The following is a 19,509-nucleotide window of genomic DNA, read 5'->3' as shown; positions in this document are numbered from 1 at the left end:
CTGAGGACAGTGAACAGGTCCAGAGGAGGAGGCAACACCTTTGTAATAATTGGTGTGGGGGACAGGTTGAAGAAACCATCAAAATCGATTTCTTCAATGAAGACTCCTAGCCCGAAAAAGAGGAGTGCCGAAGATACTTATTTCGATAGAGAAATGTGCCGCTTTTCGTGGGTTTAGGATTTTATACATGATGACATTACGGGACTTGAGGGAGAGGTGTCAGAGCCTTTCTTGGACGTGTTGGTCAAACTGTGGCTAAACAAGATATCGGGATGAATAAGCTGAGGGAACATGAAACTCAGCAAGAGGAGCATACGCAGTGTTTGCCATCGGCAGACGAGGATGTTGTCACCAAGGGAATCGTGCCGACGGTAATGGTGCACGGAACGGCAGAAGTAACTAATGTTAGCGGCGACTCGAGCGGTCGTTTTGCAACGGATGACTTGAAAATTGCTGACGAAATGCAACCATGAGCATGATGGAGGACAACCATCGTCAATTTTCAGAGGAACTCGGAAAACTGAGATCTATCAAAGAAGGGGACGAATAGTGGCATATGTAACCAACGGTTATGCAGCCAAACTGACAAACTATTATAGTTTAGATTGATTATGGTCAATCAGCTATATCATGTTAATTAGATATTGTTATTTACATTGAATTATTTTGAAGAGGGAATGTAGTGTAAAGGTTAGGTAATGTTCCAATAACACGCTTTTGAAGTATATTCATGCAGTACGTAACGTCATATGACTATCAAGGTCAACTTTAGAGTCAGAGTGAAGTGTAGGTACAGCCAGTGGCTGCGAGTACCGTATTGGATTAAAATTTTTTCTTTTATGTTTTACGATCCACTTAAGTTATGAAGTAGTGCTCCCACATACTTCCACACCTGTTAACATTCCAATGGTTGCCATGCTGATTTCTGCTTTCGAGTGCTATTCCCCGTCCACTAGTTTTTTACACTGAAATTGGTCCTATTTCAAAATTGCTTGCTTACCTATATCATCACCATTACTCTGTATCACGATACGAAATTATGATGCAACATATTAGGAAAACAAAAATGTATCAAAATTATATGACTACAGTATTTTCCGTGGATTCCATTTAGTTATTTGCGTTATTAGCTTTCCGCCTATGGAGGTCAAGCAGAGATATTTTTAATGTACTTTTCTTAATCAATCCAGGAACACTACATCAAATCAGGTCATGACTCCAAACTTCCACTGAGTGGTTGCTGGAATGACGACAAGTACCTGTCTGCCCAGTTGGACCATGATGCAGTGTTCACCCTGTTGAAGGACGTGGAGGACAATGTGAGTGTGTGCGAGGTGGAGTGGGTGGAGAAGGAAGACTTCTCTGCTGCTGTGGACAACTCCATCCTCCAGCTGGGACTGGACTACATCGACGAGAACAAACTCACGTAGGTCACGCATCAAACAGGGAAAATGTAATCAACACAGTATATACTTTTTCCTTTTTCCAGCCTTTTTCCAGCCTTTTTCCAGCCTTATGTCCACTTCAAAAGTTTTGTTAAAAAGACGCACTCCAAATACAAAAAAAAATGATGCAAAAAATTGAGATTAAATATTACGAGGCCGAATTGTGTATAATGGGTAAAAAAATTGTGAAAAAACGTCAGCAAAAATTGAGAATGAACAGAAAACAGAAAAAATTGTAGAGAAAAATTTGAAAACAAGAAAGTAATTTTCTTGGTTAAAGTGCAACCAAGTTTTAAATACATTGCAACGTGTTTGAAAATTTCAGACAAGTTTTAGAAAAAAAATAATCATAAACAATTTTTAATTAATTATAATGGATTATATTTGATTTCAAAAAAGACACCGACAATGAAAATTATTATAATCGTTGTTTATCGATGAATCTCCCAGGTGGGTGCCAATGAACACAGTAAAGACATTTTCATAGCTTGTTATGTTTTTTACTTAGGAAATTAAGTTTTTGAAAGTAATGAACGTAGTGAGTACTCTTATATGGTATGGGTCTTGCTGATTTTTTTTTCAGCTTGAAAACCACCTTTTTTTTTCTTCGAAATTCAAAATTTGAAGGCTCTTGAAAAAACCAGTCAGTTTTTTTTTTCAGTTTTCTTGCGTTCACTACTCTATTGCAACTGTTAGTTGGCTAGGTTGTTTTTATATAATGAAAGGAACATTAAGAAATTAAATTTGATTTCAAGTGTTAATTTCAAGAAAACAAGTTCATTAATACGCGTTTGTGAATGTTACGAGTTTCTTAAGAAATTATCTTAAATTTTGCTTAAGCTCAGTTTTGTTTTGAAGCGGCTTGAATTATGAGTGCTTAAATTTAATTCAAATTACCTTGGCAAAAAGAAATCAGATAATTTATACTTCCGAACTACGATGGTGGATGTGCTAAATGACTTGCAGTTACAAAATTGGAACTCAGTTTCAGAGGAGTTTCCAGTAATAAAAAAAACATATTTCGATTCGTTGTCAAATTGTGTTGTTTTATCAAAAAATGGCCGTCATTAAAAAGTCTACTCGTTGATAATGCTCTACGTTTTTTTATCATTGAGACGTTAACGATTATCGTTTTTTCGGTCTTCATGAATGCATTGTAAATTTTTTGTCTTCTTTGAAGATTTTTTGTCTGTTGGCTATACAAAGCTGATTTAATTTATTCGGACAAAACGAATGTAAAATGAATTTCAAAACGCGGCTCAGACTGTTGTCTTAAAACGGTTGTTTAGTGCGCACACTTTGTCAATCTTGAAAGACGGAGCCCTGAACTATGCCACATCGGGTGGGGCAGGCACTGGGGATGTAATGGGGGGTATGACCCCCGCCGACTGGTGGACTGGGGCTGCCAAAGACCAGTCTCAATTTGTAAGTGCCTGAAATGATTTTACAATAGTCACTTCATTTGAAAATAATGAAATCAGAATTGTGGGTGCCAGTTTTTTTTTCCTATTTGTGTGCATTTGCTCCAAAGTTTTTCTCAATAAATAAGACGCGACTCAGGAAATGTTTGCAAAACAGGTTAAAAAATCCTAATGGCCTGCTTAAAACTGTAGCCAAACTTTTATAAGGTAAAATCTCTTCCAAATTTCCTGGTCACTCTACTGAATACAGGTCTATGGCGGAGGTCGACTCGACGGCAACCCAGTACTCAGTGCGCCCCCCTTCGTGCCCACTAACCAGGCGTATATGGGATACAACTACGGGGGAGCAGCAGTACCTGCCCCTTTTGGCATGGGGTTTGGAGGCGGAGACATTTGTAAGCCACTTTTATTTGTAAATTCCTCATTTCAGCAAAAAAAATCAAATGAAGAGTTTCAGACGAAAATGAATCTTCAGACGAAACTGAATAAAGAAAAGTTCAGACAAAAAAAAACATTTCAAGCTTCGAAATTGCTTTTTACCAAACGAAGTTTGCAGTTCACGCTTAAGTTTTGTTCTACTTAATAATTCATGCTTATTATATCCAAAATGAGAGTTGGTTTTGGTACTGATGCTGTGCATAATTTTAGCTTGCGTCCCAGTCATGAATCCAGATAAGAACAACATTGACACTTCTGGACTGGAAAAATTCCCTACGCCAGGTCAAAATGAGAAAGAAATCCAGGTTGAGTCGAGTCCCCCGTTCGACAGCGGTAGAAAACCCAAGAGTGAGGAGTACCCTGAGCCAGTGTTTGAGGATGAAAGGAACCAGATGTTGACCTTTGACCGCATGTTCCAGAAGTGTGACCTGGTGGAAGTGGACGGTAAAGGGGAAGGAGGAGCAGGAGGAGTGATGTCATTGGCGAACAATGGGAAGGGGGAGGGGGAGAAGAGCAGCATGAGCAAACTGAAGAAGACTGACGTCATATTCCCACCAATGGTAATGAACAAAAAATTGTCTTCCAAATTCCAATTGGTTTCTCCAAAGCGACAGATAATATAAATTCATATTATTATAGACAACTACTTTTTAACACAAACATTAGACAAAAAATTGGTACATGTGAACAATCTCTCCTCAAATAAACCAATTGAAAAATATTCTCTCTAAAATTTAATGACAAATTCAAGCAGCAAAGCCTGCATGTACTACCCGGGTTGACCAAAAATGGTTATCCTACAATTTCGATATATCAAAAAATGATTATCCTACAATTTCCTCCAGTCTCTTAGATTCAGAAAATTGTAAGAAAACTCTAGGATAAGCATTTTTTCAAAATGGAAATTGTATGATAAACATTTTTTCATATATGGAAATTGTAAGACAAGCATTTTTTCATATATGGAAATTGTACGATAAGCATATTTTCATATATGTTAATTGTATGAAAAACGTTTTTTGAAAACTCAAATGAGGCACAATTAGCGTTTAAACTTACCCCAACAGAAAAATCAGAGGGTTGGTTCTCAGAAAAATCAGAGAACCAACAGAAAAATCAGAGGGTTTTAGAGGTTGGAACCTCAAACTCTTCATTATCTGCAGGCGAATCTCCTCAACTCTTGAGAAATCAACAATTTCTTAAGCCTACTCCTAGATGAACCAAAACCATGGGATTCGAATTTTTTTCAATGGTTTTTTGAAAATTGTATGAAAATTGTATGATTAGCATTTTTCCATACATTTGATGTAGGCAATTGTATAAGCATTTTCGGTGTGGGGAAAAGTAAGATAAGCATTTTCGGTTTATGGAGGTCAACCCGGGTATGCATAAACCTGATTGGCTGAAAATTATTGCTTTCAACCAGTTGAAATATCTCCTACCTACTTTTTCAATGACTTTTTCAAAGTCCTAATTCCAAATATAATTAAGCAATCGTAATGATCATTTCTTATAATAGTAATAATAAATAATAATCATAATGAATCATTTTAAAAAGGTCTGCCATCATTTTTCCTTCTGCTTCTAGGTTTGGGAGCAATCGTAGAACGGACAACCAAAATCACATCATCAAAAAACTCAAAACATCAAAAGACCAAAAAGAGAAAAGCTATCCTGGAACGCTGGATGCAGCGATCCCGTATGACAGACTTTCAGCAAAAGAGCACAGAAAAACTTCACTGGAAAACTTACAGCTAATTAGTAATACGGATTAAAAGACACTTATTAAAATGACCTCAAACGTTTATTATATGTCGTATCATAAACTCAAGTTCATTATTTATGATAATAAAAAGGCACAAGGTGCTAAACAAGAGTAAATTTTAAAAGTATCTTGTGGTTATTTACTGTGATGTGTGATTCGGTTGTTCAGTTTTTCATCAAAAAATGATATATATAGATACAGTTTTCAAAGAAAAAGACTGGAAAAACCCGAAACAAGTGAAACGATTTAATGATATTTGGTGGTGAGGAGGGGGTTACAATTTGTCTTTTCTGTTAAACGGCTCAAAACTGATGGTATTTCGAAAATGCAGAACTCTGATTGCTTGAAATTAACTCCAGCAAAATAAAATGAAGATTTTATTTAAAAACGGAAGCTCAGTTAATAACTTGGTAATTTTAGGCCGCGTAACAGAAAATACTCTGGGGAGGCAGTAAAAGAGCCCAAAACTCTTGCTATGAGCTGAAGAATAAAGCAAAATAAGCCACTTACTCGATCGTTTGTGTTTACGCCTCAATAAGAGAATGATGTCAATTTTTTTACTTATTTAGGTCGGGTGTTTTTTCTGATTAATCATTCGTTTTTCAGGAAAAAACTTGAAAGATATTAACGCTCAAAATTATTTCGGGAGGTTACTTTTGATTTTCTGATGTTCATTTAAACTAATTTGCCAAACAGAAGGATATTACATTCTGCGCCAGCAGAGTGTAACTGGTCCAAAAATACATAACAGACATTTTGTTTAAAAGTGAAAATACTGTTGAAACTATCAGCCAGAAAATTCTAATGAGCCCATTTTCTCAAAATGAGGTGGTTTCATCCTTAATGTCATTTACGTAAAATTTGAATTTGTGTTTTTGGGTGTTATCTGTAGTGGAGACTGTAAATCTTGTTATGTAATAATGTTAAATTCATTATTATGTATGGTATTTATGTAACCTGATGAAGGTCAACGTCCTAGAGAATATGGGTATTGCGTGTCGCCAGAGGCGAATGTGTCCTCGAGAATTAAAAACGTTATCTTTCTCAATCGTTTTGTTAACCACAGCTTATTTCTATACGGAGGCTAGAAACACTTCCACATGGCGATTTCTGCAATCGAATCTAGCTACCGTGGGCTAGATGTGTTTTGGCATGGCCCTTCTCAGGAATCGCGGTCCCTTGGGAAGACTGGGTCCAAAAATTGCAGTTGGTGTCATCGCAAAAGAGGAGATCGACATAGACGAATCAATACCGGTATCCGACATTAGTAGAGCCTACGGGTAACGAAGAAGCCCAGGTGCGGGCGGACAGAGAGGCTCGCAAAACAGAGGAAAAACAAGTCTGGAGAGAAAAAACTTGCCGATCGAATGAAGAGAAACGGCTGTTCTGCGGAAGCACGAGAGGTGAGGCAGATAAACACCTGAAGTCGAAAAGTTTCTTATCGTTGGGGAAGCAGAGGCTACGATACTTCTTTCAAAAATATCAGAATAGTAAAATTGTTGATATTACCTTTGCCGAGTTATGGAAATTGGCAACGGATGCGTTTTATCGAGAACCGAATGTTACGAACTGTAGGCTCAACCTGTTTGGTAGTAAAAAACGAGATAACGAAGGAGTGAATCAGTTTTTTGGAGCCCTCAGTGACTTAGCCAAAGGCTAAGACTTTGGACTTTTCGTATTTAATATGAAGCACGAGGCGGTAAAAAAACAGTTTTGCTTGAATAAGTTGAGTCCCAACGATGCCCTACAATTTGCGGTGGTGAAAGAAAGAGGAGAGATAATGTACAAACGCGTGAGTGGTGGTGTCTCCAAGTTCGGTCGAAACAAGTTTTACCAGTGGCGACAGAACAACAACGGGAAATATTAGCAAGGCTTCATTAAAAGAGAACATGTGAACTACATCATAGGGCATGAGTCAGACAAATGTCACAATTGTGGAAATTGGCTGAAGTCAAACCATCGGGAGAGTTGTCCAGCAAAGAACAACATCATATGTGACAACTACAGTAGAAGCGGTCGTTTTGCTAAATATTGCAAGGATGCAGTGGTAAATCAGATCGACTATTGCTATAGTTTCAAGCATTTCGAAACAAACGTGATCCATAAATTGGGCGAGTTTGGACTATTTGCCGTAAGGACTGTATGGGACCAGGCAGAAAAAGAGAATCGAAAGCTATTAAGCGTGCGAATAGGCAAAAACCAATGGGAAACAGAATTCCAGATTGGTTGGGCTAGCCCTGTCTCGTTAAATTCTCAGAAGAAGCTTCATAAACTTAAAATTCAGGATTGCTAACTGGTAGCAAAGGCAGTTCCGAATGATCTCCGCAACGTCTTCCATAGCGCGATGGACGACATCAAAGTCATCGGACAAATACTAGTCAGAATTTAATCCGAGGGCTGGATTTCCGAGGGTATGAAATTGTTTTTACCGACGCCGGCCAAATGGACATCCTTGGAAGCAACTGATTGCCGTCATTGGGATTAGAAAACGCCAAAAAGCGAGTTTCGCGAGGTTTGAACGATGTGGCCAGGGGACCACAAGACCAGAGACAAACCGAGTACTCACCCATTCAGCGTAAGTACATCAGCATTATTTTGGGGGAATTTGAAGAATTGTTTGAGTGCAAGGGTTTGCTTGAAAATTGTGAAGTACGAACGCATTTCCATCAACCGCTGCAACCTATAGAAAAGAAGGGCAAGCAAGTTCCGATACATGTCTTACCTAAGGTTGAGGAGACAATCGAGAATTTGTTGAGGGATGGCCATATTGTCAATTTAGGAAAATGCACACAGGACTGTTCAATCTTGCCTAGGTCGTTCCGGCAAAACGCGATGGATCAGTTAAATTGGCCTTAAACTCAAAGTTGATCAAAAAACAGATTTATTGAAACATAAAAGAGTTGGTTGCTATTATGGCTTCGGCAATCGGCATTGATACGAATGCACCAAAATGGTTTTCGAAGATTAATTTGAAGTTTGCATTTTCTCAGATGCAATTAAGTTAGGAAACGAGTCGCCAATGCAACTTAACTACTGTTGGGGAAGTATAACGTGTACATAATGCTTCAAAACTGGGCTCTACGGTTTGGTTGATATGCCAAACTAGTTTCAGCGGGTGATGGACACCATGTTGGGGGCATTTACTGGGCGTGTATATTTACATAGATGATATTTTAGTTCCCACCAGATGGTCTGAAGAGGTCATTTGCGTGAAGCTAAAACCGTCCCAAATGTACTAATCAATATCAACGCTGCTGTCCAATAATTCAAATATGCAATCTTTGTGAAAAAATTAGAGTGGCTGACGTTCCAATTGTCCAAAAAAGGTAGAGCACCCATAGAAAAAAACTTGACTCTACTAATTTGAACCTTGAACTTGTTAATATGAAGAAAACAGGTAAAATTATCGATATCCGTTCATTGATTGGGTCAATCAACCTATTTATTCGATTTAATCTGAATCTCGCTGCAACATCAAAACCGTTTTGAAACTTGATGAAGAATCATTCAAGATTTGAATGGAGTTCGAATCATGAAAAGGCCTTTGCCAAAATAAAAAAAACGGCCGTGAATATCATCCAAACCACCATTTCGATGTCGAAAAACAAACAAGGAGAAAATGCGACGCTTTAAAAACAAGGATTGGGGCCATTTAGAGCAACTTCAAACCGACGCCTTGAAAACGATTTCTTCTGCCTCTAGGTTTTTAATTGAAGCTGAAAAAAAACAGCATTAAGGAGTTAGACTTGTAAGCGGTTGTTAGGGCGGTGACTCACTACCAGAACTATTTATTTGGAGCTCCGTTCAAGATTGATACGGATCATAAGGCGCCATTGTCTTGCTTGTCAGAAGAGAAAAATTCTAAAACAACACAAACGAATTTAGTTAGTTGGGTCTCGTTGGCTACTTATCGTGGTACTCGTTGCCTAAAAAACTTGGGACTCGTTGACTATTTGTAGTGTCGGAATTGGACAAGACTTTGTTGTAGAGCGAAAATAGATTAATAATAGACTATTATAACCATCGGTAGCATCGGTAGTGAGTAAGACTGGAACGCGGAACCAAATTAATGACGTAATTTGTGAAACGAAAATGGAACGAGAATTAGGTCATAGGAAGGAGTGTGCAGCACAAAAACTCATCGACGCATTTAAGAATTGTAATTTGATCAAAATTTGTGTTTCAATTTACTTGAGATTAGAGCAGTGCCCAAATTGTAAGCTTTTGAATCCACTACCGATGAGTAATTTAAATATCGAAAACACAAGGGCAGGAGATCCAAAAATCTAAAATATTGTCGATCGATGTTCACAGCACTACGTCAAATAGGCTGCCGACGCCTGATTCTAATGATATATCACCGGCTATGTATCCTAACATCTTATTTGAATTGCCAGAATTCTTGGATGCAGAGTTTTTTGCGATACTAACGAAGGCCGATGAAATCCTTAACTGCATTATTGAATCGTTACTCGCGAAAAGTTAAGACCAATTTCGAAACTTGAGTCATTAATTCAATCAATATGTAGACAACTTCCATACGTCACATGGAATTCTTTTCCTTGAGGACCGGATAGTTATGCCACCTCAGCTTAGGGCACCAGTTATGATTCGGTTGCACCAGGGACATATGGGAATGTTCAGGATGCGAGATGTCGCCAACAACTATATCTGGTGGCCACATTTGATCAAGCAAATCCAACTCATCGCGGCCAGTTGTAAAGAGTGTTTAAAGTCCAGTTAGATTTGAAGTCAAAAATCCCGGAGGGAGACGTTACTAAATTGAGCCTCTTAAAAGAACCCAATTAATACCTCCAGTTGGAAATTTTGCGCGCGCTACCGGCGGTATGGGGTGTTTATAAAAACTTACTCGTTTGCAAAGACAGACTTTCAAAGTTTCAATCGATTCAGATCACAACGAGAGCTACTGCCAGCAGAAGCGTAATTTGTATGAAAAAAAACATGGCAGACACTTTATTTGAAAAGTGAAGTTACTGTTGAAACAGTTAGCCAGAAAATCTAATGAGCACACTCTCTCAAATTGAATTGGCTTCATCCTTAAAATCAAATACGTAAAATTAGAAGTTTTAAGGGTTTTGGGTGTTATCTTTTTTTTTGAAAATAAAAATTAAAAAATTTGTGAATGTGCATTTTTTTGCAAGTATTTTGATTCCTTGACAATTTTAACCATATACTATTTTTCCGACGTGTGTCAGGTTTTTGAAGCTTCGTGTGCGACTTGTGAATTAGCGGTTACATTTTTAAAACCACAAGTTGAAAACGAAGCAAATTAATTTTCATTCAACTAGATAGTTAACATGTTTACCGCACTTGTTATGGACAATTTTTTTATTAATTGAGCTTGATTGTAGTTTGAAATTATTTTTGTTAGGTTTTTGGAGACTTTTAAAAATGGGTTGAAACCATAACCTTAGAATAATCTAGTCAACGCAAATTTGGCAATATTATAACTTCCCACAAGTTATCAAATCATAGAGGGTTTCACACAGATAAGAGTAAAACTGCAGCTCCAAGTGCTAAATGAAGAGCTCTTAATGTTTTTTGCATTTTGCAAGATGAGATCTTGCAAGTAAATCATATCTTAACTGGCGCTTGTCATATGCGATCTTGTCAACTTAAATAATTAGCCTCTGGATTAGAACTCCGGGTTGGTTGACTTAAAAAGTGTCTTCTCTGATTGGTGTTTAGTATTCATGACTTTTCAAGCAGATACTTTTGGACGATGAAAATGCATACATACCTATTCAAGCTTTCCTATCTAAACACTTGTCGCTTAATAATTCTAAGAAAACTCCCTGCCACGAATTTGGGTCGTTAATTAATAACCAATTTGAGTCTAAAATAGGTATGTAGTTATTTAGGATTTCCTAAAGGGGTTAAAAAGAACTATGGATTAACCTGGGTCTTTTGTGACTACCTTAAAAAACGCTTTTAGATAAACAAAAAAATGGTACGATATTAAAGCTCTATTGATTGTGATTGAGATTCAGTTTCCAAAATTAATCCATTTTTCTCAAATCTTTTATCTGTCGCTGACAAAATTTGGAACCGAGGTGCGTTTTTCTAAATTGAAAGTTTTAAATAATATGATTGCAGTTTTTAATGGAAAAAGAGGACCAAAATGAAGCCGAACCCAGATATAACAAACAATTTGTGAAATCACAATAAGTCTTTTTTTGCGTGCTTTTTTTCAGAACTGTTGCTGCGACATGAATTTTACGTCATGAGTTCCACGAACTCTTTGTAGTCGAGTTGTCCATCTCCGTCTTTGTCTACTTGAGCCACTAGCACATCGATGTCCTCGTCGTCTATTTCTTCCCCCAAGTTGTTCATGACGAACTTCAACTCGCCCGGGGAAATTAGACCTAAATAATAAATAGCCAATGAGTTGAAATGATAAATAATAAGATTCAGTAGGTAACAGATGTATTATTGTTCCTAAAGGGTTGAAAAAGAATTGTGAGTTAGACTGCGTTTTTTTCCACCCGATTATGACAAATTCAAAAAAAGATCACAGTTAGTCAAAAGTGAGATGATATTAAAGCCCAATTGATCGTGATTGTAATTTCAAATAGAAGCAAAAAATTTTTCTCTGATTTTCTAGACCTGAAATTTTTAATTCAATTTCCAACCTAATTCTTCTGGTAATTGAAAAATATTTGTCGGCATTTCCAACTGGTTCATATGGTTCATTAACTCAATTCAGTCTCCTCTCACTGATAAAAACACAGCATGTAAATAAAGCTCAATTTTGAAAGATTTCACAAAACTTCTCAAAAAGTTTTAAGAACTACTTAAATTAATTTTTTCTTTCCTTTTTTAAAACTTTCATTGTTATTTTAAAAGATAAAATAAGTTAGTATACATTAAATGGCGGGCGGAGTATTCAGGAAACAATAGGAGTAGCGTTGTTTTTGTTGAAAAAAAAAGTTAAATCACAGTGTTATCTTGTCTGAAAAACTTTGAAGTAGTTGTGAGATAACAGCTCGATCAGTTATGTCTTGTGTTTTGTGTGGTATCGTACCGTCTCCGTTCTGGTCGAATATGCGGAAGGCCTCCTGTAGATCGTCCTCCAGCTTCCTCTCCTTCAGTTTGCCAGCCATCATCTGCAGGAACTCGGGGAAGTCTATCTCTCCATTGCCTATGGAACATGGCATCTCTATGAGTTACTTTGTCTATCAAACCTGCGGCCTCGTGGCGCAAATGACAAGGAAGTTTGCTTACAATCATTATCATATCGGCATTTAAAGGCTGGCAAACACATTAAACAATGCGTTTGTGCATTAAATCACAAAAAACTGACAAAAATTGAACAATTTGTACTTTAAAATGATTGGTCTTCAAAAATCAAATTTAGTTACATTAACATTTTTGTCACAACCAGGTTCCATTTCATAATTGATTTAAATAATTAATTAGTCTATTATTGGCAGTACTTTGTTCAAGATCATATTCAATCTGACGTTTTTCGGTTACCAAGCTCAATCATGCCGGTCGGATCAGTTTTCAAGTTCGTACTAAATCTATACAATCGAGAAGATCATTTCTGATTGAACCTTAAGCCCATTTAGCAGCGTGCTTGTTATCTCATTTTTTTTTGCAAATCTTGCTCAAACAAAGCTTCGATGTTTATCAACGGTTTTGTTCTAGCTCTCTTTCAAGTATTTTTTTGGTTAATTCATATGTATTAAGATCGTGAATTTGTAGAGGGGTTAATTGATTATGGGGTTGAATGACGTGGGGTTAACAAAAAGGGTTGAAAACTGCGGGGTTATAAAATTAGAAACCAACTGGTTTATACACGGTTAAACCAAATAATTAATTTTATTAATTAAAAAATATAATTAATAGCAAAAAGTTCGGACAGACGAAATTAATTAAAAGAGCAAATGACCTTTTTCAGACAATTTTTTTTGCAAAAACTAACTTTTCAGTCAAAAAGTATATCTCAATGTCACCTAAAAATTCAATTTTCCAAACCAAAAATGCTGAATATTGGCAGATTGCTGTTTTTAACTATTTCTGTCTGTCCGCAATTTTTCCAACTCTCTATACCAGATTTATTTTTTATTTGGCTCTTTGTCCTGATTTTTCAATTGAAAAAAAAACTAAGAAAATTGTTTAAATGCAAAAACATTGCAGCAAAAACTATAAAGGCCTACTGATAGCTCTCTGCAATTTGCAGTGACATAAAAAAAGTTTGCTAAAAGCTCCTCTGCGATTCGCAGTAACATAAAAAGTTTTGCTAAAATGAGTTATCTTTTTTCTAGATTGTTTTCTTTTACAAAATTGAGCTAAAATTGTTGGTCTAATGGTTTGTGAGAAAAACTCTGTAAAGTTTTTTCATCGCGCAAAAATTCTTAAACTGAAAAAGTTCAGAATGTACCTGAATCACCTGAAAATTTATAATGTACGGTAAACAACTCTAAACCATAGAACAGGGAGATATTCATTCGAGAAAATTTTGTAGCAGAAGCTATTATCATTAAGTTAGCATACTTTTTATGACCTATTTGAAACTACCTAATCCATGTACACTAAAAAATATTAGTCTCTTCAAAAAAACTGGCCCAGTAAGAGAAGTTGATTTTTATACTCTCTCGGGTGGAAGTTCAGCGCAAGCGACCATTTGTAGCATTTCAAAAAGCGACAATTTTTGTAAATTTTCCGAAAAAGGAAGATCTATGAGCCGTCAAAACCCGTATCTTTGAATTGTTTCTCTAAATGTTTATTTCAGTAAATTATACATTTTCAGAACTCTTAAGTTGATCGCTTGCAACCAGTTGAGATATTGGAATTTTTAACTCGCATTAACTCGCATTTTAACTCGCATTAAACCGTTTCAGTACCATCCTTGTCAATTTCGGCGATGATAGTGCCCAATTCTTCCTCCGTCGCTGGCTCCCCCAGAGTGTTCAACACCTCCCCCAGCTCATGGGTGGAGATGGAGCCACTGCCATCTGTGTCGAACAGATTGAATGCCTCTCGCAATTCAGCCACTTGGTCTGGCGTCAGCTACGACAACAAACAGAAATAAAACTACCACAAAATAATTGTCTTTCTGTAGTACTCACTGCAAGCTCGCTGAAATAAGTTAATTTTTTTTGAGATCGAATGCTTTTAATTTCTTGAAAATGACTCTGAATAACAATCCTAACTTTGTCAAAACAATCCCTAATTTTTTTCATAAAGGAGTTTTTTTAAAGGCGCCAAAGTTTGAGCGATGAGCACGCGCTGAAAAAACGCAACTTTTTTGTCAACATTTCTTTAAAAGTGCCTAAAAACGCCCTTTTTAGCCTGTTTTTTTTTCAAAAGAAACTATTTACATCTGAATCATATCGAGAGATAATTTTCTAGCTAGTAGATGGTTTCTCTATTGAATTTCTTCAATTTCGATCCGGCTTTATCCTATGAGAACTTATTTATAATAATTGAATGAAATTTCAGTCAGCTCTTTTTTGGGTTGAATATGGAGCACTTGATAACATCAAAACAAAAAATTCATTTATTTGTGCGCTCTAATCAGATAGATCATATTTGTTAGAATCAAGACCTTTTGCGGAAAATTTTGCGAATCATTATAGTTCGAATTGAAAAAACTTATTGATAATTAAAGAAGAAAAGAATTTATTGGTAAAACAATTTTCTACAGCTATTGGGCTGTTTTCTTTTCAACAGTCACCTTGATACTGGTTGATTAGTCAAGAAAAACCCTTGAAAGATCATTTTTGAAAAAATCAAATGTTGGAAATTCAAAAAAAACTATCAGCAAGTTTGTTTTGTAATGGCGGTAAATATTAACCAAGAAATTTCTGACCTTTTAAACCAAGTTTCTTTTTTAAATTATACCTTTATTGAAAAAAGTGTTTACTTTTCTAATCAATTGAATTTTTGTACTATAATGAGTTGGTAAATCTACTGGTGGATTCTGTAGTATTGCAAATACTACATTAACTTATAGTTTAATTTAGTTTTCTAACATTTTAAATATCCTTCCGATTTAAATAATTCTTTTAAGATTGGATTCATTTTTTTGTTGCTTTTAGCGTGGATAATGAAAAAAAGTATGCCGCCAGTTAGGCAGACTGGTTTACTGTCTTGCCTTAAAAAGCAGACAGCGCGGCGACAAAGCCCCCAGTCCTTTTGCAATCCTAACAAAAGATTTTGAATTTTTAATTAAGTAAGACAGGTGCAACACTGATAAAGTGCCCTGATCCTTTAAATTATTGATTTTTTGTACTAAAAAATCAATAAGTTGCAAATGTCAATTTCATCAAGAGTATGAAGAAAAAGGGGAAAATGAAGTTTGAAGTCTACACTGCAGGTGCAATTTTGTCTCAGTCAAAGAGCTGAGAAACAAATCAACCTGAATCTTCAGAGTTATTATTTTCCTCACTCGCTCAGTCGAGTAGAATTTTTTACTTTTTTTATTTATCACTATTTTTCGTTCTAATAAAAAGTACTTTTGAAAAATATAACAATCCAGAGCTGACAGAAGTAAGATTCTGATTTTTCCTTTAGTTTAAATTAATGTAATTTAACCTAAATACCCCAAACCTATTTTGGTATTTAAGACAGTTTTTCATCCATTTATACTTCGTTTATACTCATTTAATCAACCCTTACTTTTATCTGTTTATATCACTATCATTTCAATTTTAGGACCAGATCGACTATGATATATGATATAATTTAACTGAGACTAATAATTTTAGTTGCTAATAGAAACAAAGGGACTTAACAAACGACCCCATGTATCTCTTAGTAAAATTAGTGGAAAAAAAACCTCGACAGAGTCTTTTTTTATCATTAATTTTCTAGCAGAAGAAAATGTTGGAATTTCGAAAACTTCCATGAGCCAATTTGTTTTGCACTGGCGCTAAATATTGACCGTTTAAAACCAAACTCGTCCCTAAAACTTAAAGAAAACAAGTTTTTAGTTTTCCTAACAATCGCAATCATGGAAAGGGGGCGAATCTAGGATTTTCCCGAGGGGGGGGGGGGGGGGGGGCGGATTTTCAAAAAATTTTCAAAAATTTTGATTGCCTTTTTTTTGGTCGACTAAATTAATTTTCTGAGCTCTCCTAAAGCACTAAAAATACGCTGTTTTGGCCCAATTTTTTGCGCCGCACGCAAATTTTTGAAAAACAGGTCAAAAAGCCGTTTTTGGGCACTTTTTAGAAAATTTTGACAAAAAAAATGATTTTTCTTTTGGCGCGCGCTTCCTCTCAAAATGAGTGTATATTGACGCCGAAGGCGCCTTTAGAAAAGTTTTAGGGTCGAACTGCCAAAAGCCAAAAATGGATTTCTTAAAAAGTACCAGGGGGGACCCTTTGGGTCGACAGGGGATCGAATTCCTGAAGAGAAAGGGCGACCGTCCACACCCCCCCCCCGCCGCCCCCCCCCCCGCCGCCCCCCCCCCCCCTAAATCGTCCGCCCTTGATCATGGACCATAATGAAAAGATAGGTCTTTTGATAAGATCGAAAATTTTTTTAAATAATGAAAATTTTTTTTTTAAATGAATCAAAGTTCAAAAATGTGATCTTTCAGTGGACGGAGAGTAATGAGGTTTAATTTGTAGTTCTCAAACTGCACCATGCATTGCACTCACCCGATAGAAGTTAAGAATGAAAAAGAATGAAGAAAATTAACGAGCTCAAAGAGTTTTAAATTAAAATCAACCGCAGTTTTGAAACTTCGTTGCGTAAAATAATTGTAGTTGCGCTCAGGCAAAAGTTCGCCCATGATTTTACAACGGCAAAAATTCAATTCTGAAGCTTTTCTAAAGTTTTTTTTAAAACAAAAGCTACCCACAGATTGAACTGATTTATTGCAGTTTATTGTAGAAAACTTTAATAACAAAAATTTGGATGCTCATTCAAACCAAAGTTGCTGAGATAAAATTTTGAGATGCGGCCGCGTTTTTTCACAGTACAAGTTGAGATTTTACCAACAAAATTTGATGGTTTTATTGATTAAATCCTTTTCAATGCAATATATAAGGCAACAAAAATGTTCAAAAAACTAAGGACGCCAAATGCTGTACTATTTTTGCCATTGGGATTTCATTCAACACAGGGCAACTTTTCAAGGCTACGAATTATGCTTCGACTGAAAAACAGAAATATTTGTATTTTATGTTTTTGCCTGCTATGATAATTATTTTTACGAAACAATCAATTTTGTTTTTCATTTTCAAAGTTATGCAATGACAAAAATAAGCGATCATAATTTTGTGTGCTCGTTTCCCTATGACCCGGTACTTTCATTTTAGCTCCCAGCCCATATGCTGTTTTTGCCGACACTAATTTCCAATACAAATTGAACCTTTTAAAAGCATTTAAATATGGATTCAAAAACGTATCAAACTTAATAAACTTGAAAAAGTATCACAATTTGTCCGAAAATTTCATATATCTATTAAAAAATGCAAAGTTACACAAAGTTACCCAGAAAACTACGAATCCCAGCGAAATTTTGTCGAATTTACTGTAACGGAAAAATGCACAAAGTCGTTGGATTCCAAAACAACCATGACTATGCATTTCTCATTAAAATGCTCATGGTTCGTAGACTCCATATATTTGCTAGCTGGACAAAGTCTAATTTTTAAACATATGCAAAATTTGGTAGAATTCAGTAGAAAATTTACGACCTCCAAAGACAATTTGGAAATTCGTTTTTTTAGAAACTTTTGGATCAACGAAGAAGATGCAACAAGACAGAAAAAGCTGCAAATTTACAAACAATTTGCAACAAAACTGTTCAGCTTATAAATCATAATAATCTACTATAACGAATTTCATTGGAAAATAATCGAATACGTGGTCCAAAAGTGTAATTATAATTAATTATAATGGCAACAAAAATGTTCACGAAAATCGATTTTATTGTCAATTATTATTCATGGAACCTCTGTGCGGGCGACTTTGAAATCGAAAGAAATTTTCTTTATATTTTAAATGTATTTTGTGAGCTCTTGTTTTGTTAATTCAATTTTTAGTAGACTGTGCGGCCAATCAGAGTAGCTTAAAATGTAGTCTGGAAAAAATTGATGTTGAGTAGCACCAGGTAGGGGCAGAGCTTTCCTTGGTCGGCAAGTTCACTAGTTTCTCACACATCTAGTTTGGATCAACTTACATTTTTTGATCCAGACTTGGATTTCGAAGGAGGAGGGTTTGTATTCGTACCCTCCATTCCGGAAAAAAAACAATGGACAAGATTCAAGTAATTGTTTAACAAAACGATATAAAAATAATTAGGAAAAATCAAGAAAATAGAAATGAGCTTAGCTTTTTGAAACGGTTTAATTGAAAATTACAGCAGCGATCTGAATGCGTTCAGACAGTGCGATTATTTCAGCTATTATCGAAGCGGCTTTTGAGTGAAACCAGCCAACCGGAAAGGAAAAACCACCTGACTGTTCTAAACATCCAGCAAAAATATCAAAATCTATTTTCTACTGTTCAGAAGCTAAAAGAAATTCTCAGTTTTTCGGACTTTGATTGATGTCTCTACTCTTTGTTACGAGCATGGAGTGGGAAAAATTAAAAATAAGTTGCATTTTTTGTATACTGAATCAAGTACCCCAAAAAATTTTGTAAGTGGTCAAAAAACAAATCAATCTAAATCCGTGGTATGATGATGCGAGCTGCAATAAGACAGATGCAAAAAAGAGCGTGAAAAGACACAGCGGCTTCAACAGCAGTCAATTCAATTCAACTTTAAGCAAATAAGTTATAGTTTAGTCATAAGTATTTTTCCAGTATCTTCCAAGTTATAGTTTAGCCAGAAATAAAAACTAGTTTTTCTTCTTGAAGCTTGAACTCGAGCCTTTTCCACATCGGCCTTCTAAGAATCGTTTTGTTTTACTTACTGATTTCAAAGACTTTTCAGTTTCAAAACTTTGAAAAAACAGTAAGTTGACAAAAAGAACTGCTATCGTAATTGGATTCTGGCCATAGTGCTAGCGATTCAAGTCTGGCAAAACTGCATTCATGTGGCCCAAAATCAGCATAACTCAAGCTAGTTTACATGATAATCACGATGCTAAATCCAACATAACAAATGCATAATGAAACTAAGAATTTTTTTTTTCAAAAATATCATGCACCGCCACCTATAAAAAAAGACACTTCAGTTCCTGACGTTGAGCAACATATTCAACAAAATCAGCTTGTATATAAGTTGACCAACTTCGTCTGTTTGAAAAAAAAAAGTAGTAGAAAAACTGAAAACTGCCCGGTACCTATTCAAGCAAAAACCATTTTGGATATTGTCTGCCTTCCGAAACTATTTAGAAAACAAAAGCTAATTATTGAATTTTTTGTTTCAATATGTCTCGGTATTCTAGTCCAATTGCCATTTTTCAAAATATAAACAGGTTGATGCAGTCTAAGGATAATTTTCATTAAAATT

The 19,509-nt window shown here is 35.8% G+C and overlaps 2 protein-coding genes across 3 annotated transcripts in view; both read right to left on the bottom strand.

Moving 5' to 3' along the window:
• The window catches only part of LOC134844117 (c-Myc-binding protein-like), a 493,244-nt gene that overhangs the window by 320,149 nt on the left and 153,586 nt on the right, over positions 1-19,509 (bottom strand). The gene's annotated exons all lie outside the window — the stretch shown is intronic.
• LOC134845146 (calmodulin-A-like) lies at positions 11,112-18,480 on the bottom strand. Its single transcript, XM_063862023.1, has 4 exons — positions 18,232-18,480; positions 13,940-14,105; positions 12,115-12,231; positions 11,112-11,455 (listed from the first exon to the last, which is right to left on the bottom strand). The coding sequence occupies exons 1-4, from the start codon at positions 18,286-18,288 to the stop codon at positions 11,307-11,309; spliced, it is 489 nt and encodes a 162-aa protein (XP_063718093.1). The 5' UTR covers positions 18,289-18,480; the 3' UTR covers positions 11,112-11,306.

Source organism: Symsagittifera roscoffensis, chromosome 4 (assembly GCF_963678635.1).
Source record: "Symsagittifera roscoffensis chromosome 4, txSymRosc1.1, whole genome shotgun sequence".
In the NCBI taxonomy this organism is placed as follows: domain Eukaryota; kingdom Metazoa; phylum Xenacoelomorpha; order Acoela; family Convolutidae; genus Symsagittifera; species Symsagittifera roscoffensis.
Note: the sequence above shows the minus strand (reverse complement) of the source record. Positions and strands in the feature narration are given on the sequence as shown.

Bases quoted from the DNA above. Each gene is read 5' to 3' on its own strand.
- LOC134845146 (XM_063862023.1), bottom strand. From the start codon at position 18,288: ATGGAGGGTACGAATACAAACCCTCCTCCTTCGAAATCCAAGTCTGGA. The intron at 14,106-18,231 runs GTAAGTTGATCC...TTGTTGTCGTAG, and splicing joins CCAAGTCTGGATCAAAAAAT to CTGACGCCAGACCAAGTGGC. The intron at 12,232-13,939 runs GTACTGAAACGG...CATGTTCCATAG, and splicing joins CGCCGAAATTGACAAGGATG to GCAATGGAGAGATAGACTTC.